The following is a 12,693-nucleotide window of genomic DNA, read 5'->3' on the forward strand; positions in this document are numbered from 1 at the left end:
CACTTCCTGAACTTGCTTCCCGACTCTCAGCTCACATCATTACAGAATAATGCCTCACCTAAGGGAAGCATCAGGGGGTGTATTTTATTATTTTTTTTGTCAGGTGGAATGATGTCGGGTCCAGGAGCCTCTACGGGCTTTCATGCCTCAGCCGGACTCCCCTGCCTCAACCGGCTCGTCGAGCTTCCTCTCTGGCCTCTAGGTCACCAGGCTGCTCGTTATAGCGCACACCTGTCACCATTGTTACGCGCACCTGCGCGTCATCAGAATCACCTGGACTCCATCACCTCCCTGATAACCTTCCCTATATATGTCACGCCTTTTGGTTCCTTCCCCGGGTGTTATTGTTTCTGTTCCAGTGTTTACGTTGTTCCACGTTGTTCGTGTTTCTTGTTTTGTTTTATGTTGCATTTATTTATTAAAACACTCACTCCCTGAACTTGCTTCCTGACTCTCAGCACACATCGTTACAGGCAGAGATAAGAAATTGCTGTCTTTTTAAAGATCTCTTACCATGGTAGATACATGAATACACATACTGTAGGCTATACATTTATTTATTTAAAGAGAAAAGCCAGGTCTCTTTTTTTCTTGAGGACAGCATCTCAGTAGTTGTGGTTTGGAATCAGTCTCACTAAGCAAAGAGATTGGGTTAGTGATAATGAGGAAGTGTTAAAGGCCCAATGCAGCTGTTTTTATCTCAATATCAAATAATTTCTGGGTAACAATTAAGTACCTAACTGTGAATGTTTTCAATCAAAATGCTCAAAAGTAAACAAAAATAGCTTCTTAGGTAGAGCAATTTCTCAAGCAAGAATTTTGCTAAGACTTAGGGAGTGGTTTGAGTGGGGAGGGGAAAACAGAAAACTAGCTGTTATTGGCAGAGGTTTGGAACTCTTTCTTATTGGTCTTTTAATGAATTTACCTGATGTCACCAGGCAGGCCAACACTGCATCCCATCAAAACCACCTGAAATTTCAGTCTGTCTTTTCGAACAGCTTTTACATGAAAAGGGCATTATCATAATTTTCACAATTTCGCAGTATTATTCCAACCTCATAGTGTGGAAATATATGTAAAACACAGAAAAATCATAATTTGACTGCACTGGGCCTTTAAGTGAGGTCGGGCAACGCAAACGATACCCTCAGCTGTCTGAGCTGTATCCTCTACAAGAAACTTGCTGAGTAGGCAAAACATACTTAGATTTGACAGTGAACGGCATTATATAGCGACACAGACTGTTGGCCTATCACGTTAATCAATATGGATACAAAAACATTTGTGTGAAAATGCTATAGAAAGCAGATAAACAAACAGGAGATCTATTACTGTGCTGAGACATAACAATAAAGCATAAAAGTAATAAAACTCATGGAGAACTATGGAATTATACATTCCTAATACAAACAGATACAAAATGTAATAGCAATGTAATATAAAGCTTAACATGAGGGGACTTACTCAAATCAACACAAGCCTGGGATAGTTTTTTGTTATGGAAATGAGTAGAGTATCAATGTTAATCAATGGCTACTAGTGTTTCAGGAAGAAATTCAGACATGAAGAATGTTTTTACGCAAATGTTGCTTCCTTTATGGCAGTGGTTCTTCAGCAGTCAGTGGACCTCTGCTCCTGGGTGAAGTTTCCCCGAGGTACAGATCTAGGATAAGCATCCACTCACCCAATCTAAACCTTAACCATTAGTGGGGAAAATGAAAAACTGATCCAAGATCAGTGTCAAAGGGCAACTTCACCCTACACCCGGACCTCTTCAGTCTCAGTGCTGCAGTCCACCTTTCCTCTACTTGAGGTGGAAGAAGCCTGATGATTTGGCAGGAGCAGCCATCAGCATGTTGGCTTGGTTCTTGTGTGTGATGTGGATCTGAACACAGGGTGGAAAATTCAGGAGGTTTTACAGTCATCACAGTCTACAACAGTGCTTCCCTTATCCCCATACCCTCTTGTGGTAGGCAAACATTTTTGTCCTATCCCTGCACGGACAAACCTGATTGAAGTAATTCAACTATTATTGAAAGTCGGGACAATCCTTATCCGGCAGGGAAACTTTTTATTTTTATAGCAATATTTGAGAATAATTTTAATTTAAGGGAATTTTATAAAGGGAAATACTTGTTTTAGGAATTGTTTAAATATTTGCAATATTATTAATTTCCATGTCCTCTCTACGACCGGAAATGCTCTTGTCCGGAGCAAAGGATCCCAATTTCAAACTCTCAAAAAATGTGTTTAAAATTGTATAAACTGGCAATAATTAATATGAACTGAAAAAGGATCTTATGTCGTTTCTTGCAATAGCCCTCTGAAACTTAAAATAATATTGATCACAAAACTGTGACTCCTAAAAATATTTGGTCCCCCCAAAAAATGGTAAACTCTTGTCAGATTTGTCTAAAACCCTAAATGATTCAGGAATGAGCACGGTCAGCTCCACAATAAGGACCATTTCTTCATGTCCTCGTGACATGTAGTGCAACAAGACCACTCATGGTCTGTAAAGTTCTCTACTTTTAATACATTTAAAACAAGCAATATTGAAATCACCATGGTCACAACGATAAACTGTCAACTCCATCTCCTTGATAGGATATACATTTTGGTTCAGATGTGTTTATTTATTTTAGGGTTTATAGTCATAAAGCAACGGAGGAAAAATAAAGGGATGATGCTAGCTTTATAAAATATTGTTTTATGTTCTTTCTCTAGAAAACCATGCCAAAATGCTAACGAAATTAGCCCTGGAGCATTATATAGTGGTATAAAACGGAAAAAAAACTACGTTTGGAGAGTTGTACTACACATTTGAATAATCTGTTAGAATGAATCAAAACAAGGCCTTCAAACACTTGTTGAACTATGTAAAAATTAAAAGCCTTTTATAGCGTCAGACGGAGTTGACATAAATCCATTTAGTTGCATTTTATGGATATGTTTTGAAGACTTGGGAGTTGTTCCTTTACATGGTGTAATAGGTGATACTTTGGTCTATCAAAAAAATATACAGTTGAAGTCGGAAGTTTACATACACCTTAGGCAAAAACATTTAAACTCAGTTTTTCACAATTCCTGACATTTAATCCCAGTAAAAATTCCCTGTTTTAGGTCAGTTAGGATCACCACTTATTTTAAGAATGTGAAATGTCAGAATAATAGTAGAGAGAATTATTTATTTCAGCTTTTATTTCTTTCATCACATTCCCAGTGGATCAGAAGTTTACATACACTCAATTAGTATTTGGTAGCATTGCCTTTAAATTGTTTAACTTGGGTCAAACACTTTGGGTAGCCTTCCACAAGCTTCCCACAATAAGTTGGGTGAATTTTGGCCCATTCCTCCTGACAGAGCTGGTGTAACTGAGTCAGGTTTGTAGGCCTCCTTGCTCGCACAAGCTTTTTCAGTCCTGCCCACACATGTTCTATTGGATTGAGGTCAGGGCTTTGTGATGGCCACTCCAATACCTTGACTTTGTTGTCCTTAAGCCATTTTGCCACAACTTTGGTATGCTTGGGGTCAACGTCCATTTGGAAGACCCATTTGGACCAAGCTTTAACTTTCTGACTGATGTCTGGAGATGTTGCTTCAATATATCCACATCATTTCCCTTCTCATGATGCCATCTATTTTGTGAAGTGCACCAGTCCTTCCTGCAGCAAAGCACTCCCACAACATGATGCTGCCACCCCCATGCTTCACGGTTGGGATGGTGTTCTTCGGCTTGCAAGCCTCCCCCTTTTTCCTCCAAACATAACGATGGTCATTATGGCCAAACAGTTCTATTTTTGTTTTATCAGACCAGAGGACATTTCTCCAATTAGTACGATCTTTGTCCCCATGTGTAGTTGCAAACCGTAATCTGGCTTTTTTATGGCGGTTTTGGAGCAGTGGCTTCTTCCTTGCTGAGCGGCCTTTCAGGTTATGTCGATATAGGACTTAGTTTACTGTGGAAATAGATACTTTTGTACCTGTTTCCTCCAGCATCTTCAGGAGGTCGTTTGCTGTTGTTCTAGGATTGATTTGCACTTTTCGCACCAAATATGTTAATCTCTAGGAGAAAGAACGCATCTCCTTCCTGAGTGGTGTGACGGCTGCGTGGTCCCATGGTGTTTATACTTGCGTACTATTGTTTGTACAGATGAACGTGGTACCTTCAGGCGTTGTGAAATTGCTCCCAAGGATGAACCAGATGTGTGGAGGTCTACAATTCTTTTTCTGAGGTCTTGGCTGATTTCTTTTGATTTTCCCATGATGCCCTGAGGCACTGAGATTGAAGGTAGGCCTTGAAATACATCCGAAAGGTACACCACCAATTAACTCAAATGATGTCAATTAGCCTATCAGAAGCTTCTAAAGCCATGACATCATTTTCTGGAATTTCCAAGCTGTTTAAAGGCACAGTCAACTTAGTGTATGTAAACTTCTGACCCACTGGAATTGTGATACAGTGAATTATAAGTGAAATAATCTTCCTGTAAACAAATGTTGGAAAAATTACTTGTGTCATGCACAAAGTAGATTTCCTTATCGACTAGCCAAAACTATAGTTTGTTAACAAGAAATGTGTGGAGTGGTTGAAAAACGAGTTAATGACTCCAACCTAAGTGTATGTAAACTTCAGACTTCAACTGTATATATTTCACATTTGTGTTAAAATTAAGACAAATATTTGTGAATATTTGAGATTGGTCCATCTTTCAAGAATCGCTGAATTAATGAATCACCAAGACCTTGATTAGTTGTCTGGTGCGTCAGTGTAGGGCTAGGAAAAAAATGTGTCTGGTCTGGTAAGGGTTGGGAAATACTGATCTCCAGTACATCACATTGTATTTCTGAAACAAAATTGAGTCAAGAGACTTGGCCCACTGCTAAAACTAACAAGCCAACATAAGGACATCAACAATGTTTATTTTAGAATAAATGTTCCTCCAGTTGTCACACTATCTAATTCAATTGGTCATAGGAACTCCACGGCCAAACTCACTTAAGGGGTATATTAACAACACTTACAGTGCAGGGAGGCTGCATCCAGGGCTCACCATCAATCTGCATAGGCAAGGCTTTATGTGTCCTGAGAAAGACAATGAGAGAGAGACACGTTTTAATACCAAAAGTTAAAAAGGCATAACACCCAAAGAATTGTGTATAGAGCCTGTATTAAGTCTACCTGATAGTGATCTGTGATGTTTGAGCCAGTCTGTGTCCAGCCCTCTTCAGCCCAGAATAGATCTGACCCATCTCAATCGCCCCCTCCAATCCCACCACCTCAATCCGCTTGTCACTTAGGTCTGTGGGGGGAAAAGGAAACATTAAAATATATTGTCAATAGCCTGTTACGGATGATGCGAATTTTCGCAGCTTTTTGTAAAAAATCGCGCAACATTTCAACGTCCTGCTACTCATGCCAGGAATATAGTATATGCATATGATACGTATGTGTGTATAGAAAACACTCTGAAGTCTCTAAAACTGGTTAAATCGTGTCTGTGGCTATAACAGAACGTGTTTAGGAGTAAAAATCCCTGGGAAAAAGATTCATCCGCCAGTCAATGTATTGTCTAAGGCGATAGAAAATAGATAAGGTTCCCATGACAATGCCTACAGCTTCCACACGATGCCGCCAGTACTGGCATTTCATTGTAGATTTATCCTTGGTGGGATGACGTGTAGGCACTTCCTGTCTTGGGGCGCACCGGAGGAAGCTAAGAAAGTGAAAAAATGGACGATGATTTCAAGACTTGCTGCTATCGAATACAGATCGCCCCGTGATCAATTTGATCGATTATTAACGTTTATTAATACCTAAAGTTGGTTTACAAAAGTAGTTTGAAGTGATTTGTAAAAGTTTATAGGCAACTTTTTTAATTTAAAAAAAGTGACGTTGCGTCTTGAAAAGGTGATTTTTCCTGGATCAGACCGGCCTTCATAAAATGACATTTTGGGGATACAATGACGGATTTAATCGGGAAAAAGACCCAATTGTGATGTTTATGGGACATATAGGAGTGCCAACAAAGAAGCTCGTCAAAGGTAATGAATGTTTTATATTTTATTTATGCGTTTTGTGTAGCGCCGGCTACCGCAAAATCTTTTGTTTAGGTCTCGTTCAGGTATTTTGGGGGGTGCATGCTATCAGATAATAGCTTCTCATGCTTTCGCCGAAAAGCATTTTACAAATCTGACATGTTGGCTAGATTCACAACGAGTGTAGCTTTAATTGAGTATCTTGCGTGTGTGTTTTAATGAAAGTTTGAGATTTATCGAGTACTATAGGTGGCGCTCTGAAATTTCCGCTGATGTGGTTCCTGTGCAGGAACCACGTCCGTAACAGGTTTTAAGCAGACATTCATTCTCATACATACAGTGACTTAGCTACTGTAATACAAATTATATCATAATAATTTGGTGGGTGCTTATATAGGTCCTATGTCTTGCATGTGTGTATTAATATGTATGCGGAGAGTGGGGTCATGGCCAGAGTCTGCCATTATCAATGGCGACCCAGGAGCAAATATGGTTAAGTGCCTTGTTCAAGGGCAGATCAACAGATTTTTCACCTTCATCTTTTTGTTAGTGGCCCAACGCTCTAACCACTAGGCTACCTGCAGCCCTCCAAAAAAATACCATATGGTCTGTGTAAGGGCAAAACTGACAATATTACATACAATGCTACAGTAAACATTAATATCACTAGGCAACTAAATAAACCTCCAACAATGTATGAGATAAGCATGCCCTAAAGTACCTTGTGAGCTCATTTTCAGAACGTCGTGGTCAGTGACGACATCAGGCGGTTCCTCTTCTGACACATTGTCTCTGTCTGCCTTCTTAGCCTCACCCCACAGGTTGGAGCCGCCGTGCATGCTGGGTATGTTGATGACTGCAAGGCCCTCCAGAGAGTGACCGCTCAGGTCCAGGGGTGTCCCACAGCACTGAGAGATAGACGGACGGACAGACACGGTCACAAACGGGTAAAGAGACTAAATTAAGTATTGCCAAGACTATCTACAGTGCCGGGAAAAAGCATTTGCCCCCTTTCTGATTTTCCCTATTTTTGCACATCTTGATACAGAATGTTATCAGATATTCAACCAAAACCTAATATTAAAAGGCACCTAAGTTCACCTATAACTACAAAAATGGATACTTATTTTATTTAACTAAGAAAGTTATGCAACACCCAATTTCCATGTGAAAAAGTAATTGCCCGCTTACACTCATGGCTGCATTCCATACACTTAAAAGACACACCCTATCCCCTCAGCCCTCAAATGAAGTGGACACTTCTGATGATGTATCATGATGTCTGACGAGTATACACTTGCAGGGCAAGGGGCGAGGGAAGAAGGAATGATTTTTAAATGGGCTGTGTTTGCTTGGATATTCTTCACTCGTTCATCCCGCGATGATTGTGTTTTCAGCCACCGGTAGCTTGTGGGTGATTTATATGCGCTACAGTCAACTATGATTGCATGTCTACTTATATTAACTATATAATTATTAATATACGCCTACTGTATGATAGCTAGCAAATAAATTAGCTAACTAACGTTAGCCTGCCTAGCTACTTCTGAAGAAGGAAAAACATTTATTTATATAATTTCCAAAAGCTAACTAAACATTTATTAGACATATTTGTGCATTAGTAGCACAATTTCTAATTTATTTACAAATATGGCCGCGGGGATTACCCCAAGAGCATAGGGCTCAGGGTTTAGGGCCAAGGGCAGTCTACTTTGTGTTTGAAACGCATCCATTAACTGGCTGTGCAACCTTTAGCTGTAATGACAGCAACCAAATGCTTCCTGTAGTTGTTGATCAGTCTCTCACGCCACTGTGGATGTATTTTGGCCAACTCTTGCATGCAGAACTGGTTTAACTCAGAGACATTTGTGAGTTTTCAAGCATGAACTGCTCGTTTCAAGTCCTGCCACAAAATCTCAATTGTGATTAGGTCTGGACTTTGACCAGACCATTCCAAAACTTAAAATGTGTTGCTTTTTAGCCATTTTCATGTAGACTTGATTGTGTGTTTTGGATCATTGTTTTGCTAAATAACTCAGCTGCGCTTCAGCTTCAGCTCACAGATGGATGGCCTGACATTCTCCTGTAGAATTCTCTTGATACAGAGCAGAATTAATGGTTCTGTCTATTAAGGCAAGTCTTCCAGGTTCCCAAACCATCACACTACCACCACCATGCTTGACTGATGGTATGAGGCTCTTAATCGTGGAATGCATGTGTGGTTCCTCCGAAGCATGGAGGAGGAGATGTGGGGGTGCTTTGCTGGTGCAACTGTCAGTGATTTATTTTGAATTCAAGGCAGATTTGACCAGCATGCCTACCACAGCATTCTGCAGCAATACACCATCCCATCTGGTTTGCGCTTAGTGGGACTAGCATTTGTTTTTTTCAACAGGACAATGACCCAAAACACACCTCCAGGCTGTGTAAGGGGTATTTCCCCAAGGAGAGTGATGGAGTGCTGCATCAGATGACTTGGCCTCCAAAATCACCCGACCTCAACCCAATTGAGATGGTTTGGGATGAGTTGGACCGAAGAGTGAAGGAAAAGCAGCCAACAAGTGTTTAGACTGTTGGAAAAGCATTCCTCATGAAGCTGGTTGAGGTCCAAAAGACTACTAAACAGCTTCTACCCCCAAGCCATAATACTCCTGAACAGCTAATCAAATGGCTACCCAGACTATTTGCATTGCCCTCCCTCTTTTATGCTGCTGCTACTCTGTTTATTATCTATGCATAGTCACTTTAACTCTACCTATATATATATACATATACATATTACCTCAATTACTTCGACTAACCAGTGCCCCCGCACATCGACTCTACCGGTACCCCCTGTATACAGGGCGGTAGGGTAGCCTAGTGGTTAGAGCGTTGGACTAGTAACCGGAAGGTTGCAAGTTCAAACCCCCAAGCTGACAAGGTCTGTCGTTCTGCCCCTGAACAGGCAGTTAACCCACTGTTCCTAGGCCGTCATTGAAAATAAGAATTTGTTCTTAACTGACTTGCCTAGTTAAATAAAGGTGAAATTGTTATTTTACTGCTGCTCTTTAATTATTTGTTACTTTTATTTATCTATTTTTTCCTCAACACTTATTTTTCTTAAAATTGCATTGTTGGTGAAGGGTTTGTAAGTAAGCATTTCACTGTATTCGGCGCATGTTACAAATACAATTGTTTTGAGATAATGCCAGATTGTGCAAAGCTGTCATCAAGGCAAAAGGTGGTTACTTTGAAGAATCTTGTTTAATACTTTTTTGGTTACTACATGATTCAAATGACGGAACAAGCAAGTATCTTCTTCTTATTGGTGTCCTTTAGTAGTGATTTCTTTGCAGCAATTCTCCTCTGAAAAGTTCATGTTGAGATGTGTCTGTTACTTGAACTCTGAAGCATTTATTTGGGCTGCAATTTCTGAGGTGCAGTTAACTCTAATGAACTTATCCTCTGCAGCAGAGGTAACTCTGGGTCTTCCTTTCCTGTGGCGGTTCGCATGAGAGCCAGTTTCATCATAGTGCTTGATGGTTTTTGCGACTGCACTTAAAATTTTCCGGATTAACTGAACTTCATGTCTTAAAGTAATGATGGACTGTCATTTCTCTTTGCTTATCTTCTGTATACCACTCCTACTTTGTCACAACACAACTGATTGGCTCAAACACATTAAGAAGGAAAGAAATTCCACAAATTAACTTTTAACTTCTTATGGCTGGGGGCAGTATTGAGTGGCTTGGATGAATAAGGTGCCCAGAGATGCCCAGAGTAAACTGCCTGCTACTCAGTCCCAGTTGCTAATATATGCATATTATTAGTATATAAATATACTGAATAGAAAACACTCTGAAGTTTCTAAAACTGTTTGAATAATGTCTGTGAGTATAACAGAACTCATATGGCAGGCAAAAATCTGAGAAAAAATCCAACCAGGAAGTGGGAAATCTGAGGTTGGTCATTTTTCAACTCATTCCCTATTGAAGATACAGTGGGATATTGGTCATGTTGCACTTCCTAATGCTTCCACTAGATGTCAACAGTCCTTAGAACCTTTTTTTGATGCTTCTACTGTGAAGTGGGGGCGAATGAGAAGGGAATGAGTCAGAGGCCTGCCAGAGAGCCACGAGCTGGCCACGCTCGTTCACGTGAGAACGAGCTCCGTTCCATTGCATTTCTACAGACAAAGGAACATTATTGAAGATTTATGTTAATAACATCCTAAAAATTTATTCTGTACTTCGTTTGACATGTTTCTACGGACTGTAATGGAACTTTTTGACTTTTCGTCTGCTCCTATTGAATGCTCTTCGTGAGTTTGGATTTGTTTACCAAATGCGCTAACAAAAGGAGCGTTACCTTACAAAACAAAACAATTTATTGTGGAACTGGGATTCCTGGGAGTGCATTCTGATGAAGACCATCAAAGGTAAGTGAATATTTATAATGTTATTTCTGACTTCTGTTGACTGCACAATATGGTGGATATCTTTTTGGCTTGTTTGAGCTCTGAGCGCCGTACTCAGATTATTGTATGGTTTGCTTTTTCCGTAAAGCTTTTTTGAAATCTGACACAGCGGTTGCATTAAGGAGAAGTGTATCTAAAGTTCCATGTATAACACTTGTATTTTCATCAACATTTATGATGAGTATTTCTGTAAATTGACGTGGCTCTCTGCAAAATCACTGGATGTTTTTGGAACTAACACGCCAATGTATACTGAGATACTAAGATTTTTTCATATATTTTAGATTTTTGTGACTCCTCGCTTTGGCTGGAAAAATGGCTGTGTTTTTCTGTGACTTGGCTCTGACCTAACATAATCGTTTGTGGTGCTTTCGCCGTAAAGCCTATTTGAAATCGGACACTGTGGTGGGATTAACAAGAAGTGTATCTTTAAAATGGTGTGAAATACTTGTATGTTTGAGGAATTTTAATTATGGGATTTCTGTTGTTTTGAATTTGCCGCCCTGCACTTTCACTGGCTGTTGTCATATCGATCCCGTTAGCGGGATCTCAGCCATAAGAAGTTTTAACAAGGCACAACTGTAAAATTTAAATGCATTCCAGATGACTACCTCATGAAGCTGGTTGAGAGAATGCCAAGAGTGTGCAAAACTGTTATCATGGCAAAAGGTGGCTACTTTGAAGAATCTCAAATCTAAAATATATTTAGATTTGTTTAACACTTTTTTGGTTACTACATGATTCCATATGTGTTATTTCATAGTTCTGATGTCTTCACTATTATTCTACAATGTAGAAAATAGTAAAAATAAAGAAAAACCCTGGAATGAGTCCGTGTGTCCAAACTTTTGCCTGGTATTGTATATATTTGTTTTAGCTATTTATTTTGCCTGTGTTTCAGCCTAGCTCAGTGCTTTCTATGGTGGTGGGGCAGCCCGCGGGAAATACAGAGCATAGGGGTTAGTAATGTTTTCTAGTTGCGCCGTGATTGTCTCAGTGTTCTGTCACTCATGGGGACACGATGTCACCGCAAAATCTACAGGGAGAGCTCGAAAATTAAAGTCCCTTGGGTGCTGCCATAGATTTACATTAGATGTACCCATCCAAGAAGGCTCAAGGTCATTGGCCACAGATAAAATGATGTGAAATAACGTTATATCTACCGTAGCTTTGATTGGACTGATCATGTCAACATCATACTTTCAAAATCTTAGCTAGACAAGCAGTCATCATCATTAATCAAGTCTACAGTCAACTGGCAAATCCTTTTCAATACTTGTCATATGAAGATAAATTATAGATAAAACACATCTGTGCTCATCAGCCATAAACATTACACAACAAGTTGGAAATCGCAAATTTAAGAATCAGTGTCTAACTGCAAGCATTGCAAAGCAATCAATAGCCTGCTATTCAGTGGAGAGGGTGTGTGGTCCAAGTCTGGGTTTAAGGGTATCTTTTCCAAGCTTAAAAAGGATAAACATTCACAATCAACACCATGGGCCAGAAAAGGTTGAATACATTGGCCATGTTGTCAATCCAGCATGACTTCTGACACGTTCAAAACAACTGGAAACTAGGAAATCTCATACTTCAGTGAGTTCAAGACAACTGGAACCCAGGCCTTTTTCTAGAGCTCCGACCTGAAGATCACCGATATCATGATTCAACCTCCCAGTTGTCTTCAAATCACCATAAATCCAGAGAATGCCAGACATTGATGACAAAGTTTGATGACAAAATTTACCCACAAGAAGGACTGCCACTCCATCTTCCTTTTCAAGTGAGCACAGCACAACAAGGTGAGTCCAATAATGTCTTGTATGCTGCTGCATATATGATGAAATATGCCAGGGAGATATGTATACTGTAGCTAAGAAAGTAATACTAAGTGTATGTTGTGTAGTAAGATGTTAGTAGCTTATGTGCATCACCCTAATAAGATGGTCTATCTACCCCTGTTAATTTCACCTGCTGTTCTAACTTGGTGGTCCACATGTAGCCTATAACCTGTTTTAGAGAAATGTAATCATTGAATATTGTAAGAGCTTTCATTGTCTGCTTATATTCCCCCTTTATTTATCCTTCGATTCGGACTTGGTGTACAGAGACAATACTGTAAGAACGGCCCATGTGCTGAATTCTGTCGCTGTACATTTCAAAAGTGCTGAACAAATAGTTATATTGACTACGT

At 39.8% G+C, this 12,693-nt stretch overlaps 1 protein-coding gene across 11 annotated transcripts in view; it reads right to left on the bottom strand.

Moving 5' to 3' along the window:
- Positions 1-541: 541 nt before the first annotated feature.
- Positions 542-12,693, bottom strand: part of LOC110494170 (diacylglycerol kinase alpha) — a 38,723-nt gene continuing 26,571 nt past the window's right edge. For all 11 annotated transcript variants that reach the window (XM_021568982.3, XM_090205575.1, XM_090205578.1 and 8 more), the window contains 4 exons: positions 6,762-6,948; positions 5,184-5,304; positions 5,027-5,087; positions 542-1,885 (listed from right to left, as the gene is read on the bottom strand). In XM_021568982.3, coding sequence (XP_021424657.2) covers positions 1,805-1,885; positions 5,027-5,087; positions 5,184-5,304; positions 6,762-6,948 — 450 coding nt within the window. In that variant the 3' untranslated portion in view covers positions 542-1,804. The remainder of the gene's footprint in view (positions 1,886-5,026; positions 5,088-5,183; positions 5,305-6,761; positions 6,949-12,693) is intronic.

The sequence above is a fragment of the Oncorhynchus mykiss genome, chromosome 17, assembly GCF_057628025.1.
Source record: "Oncorhynchus mykiss isolate SJ-2025 chromosome 17, ASM5762802v1, whole genome shotgun sequence".
NCBI lineage: Eukaryota > Metazoa > Chordata > Actinopteri > Salmoniformes > Salmonidae > Oncorhynchus > Oncorhynchus mykiss.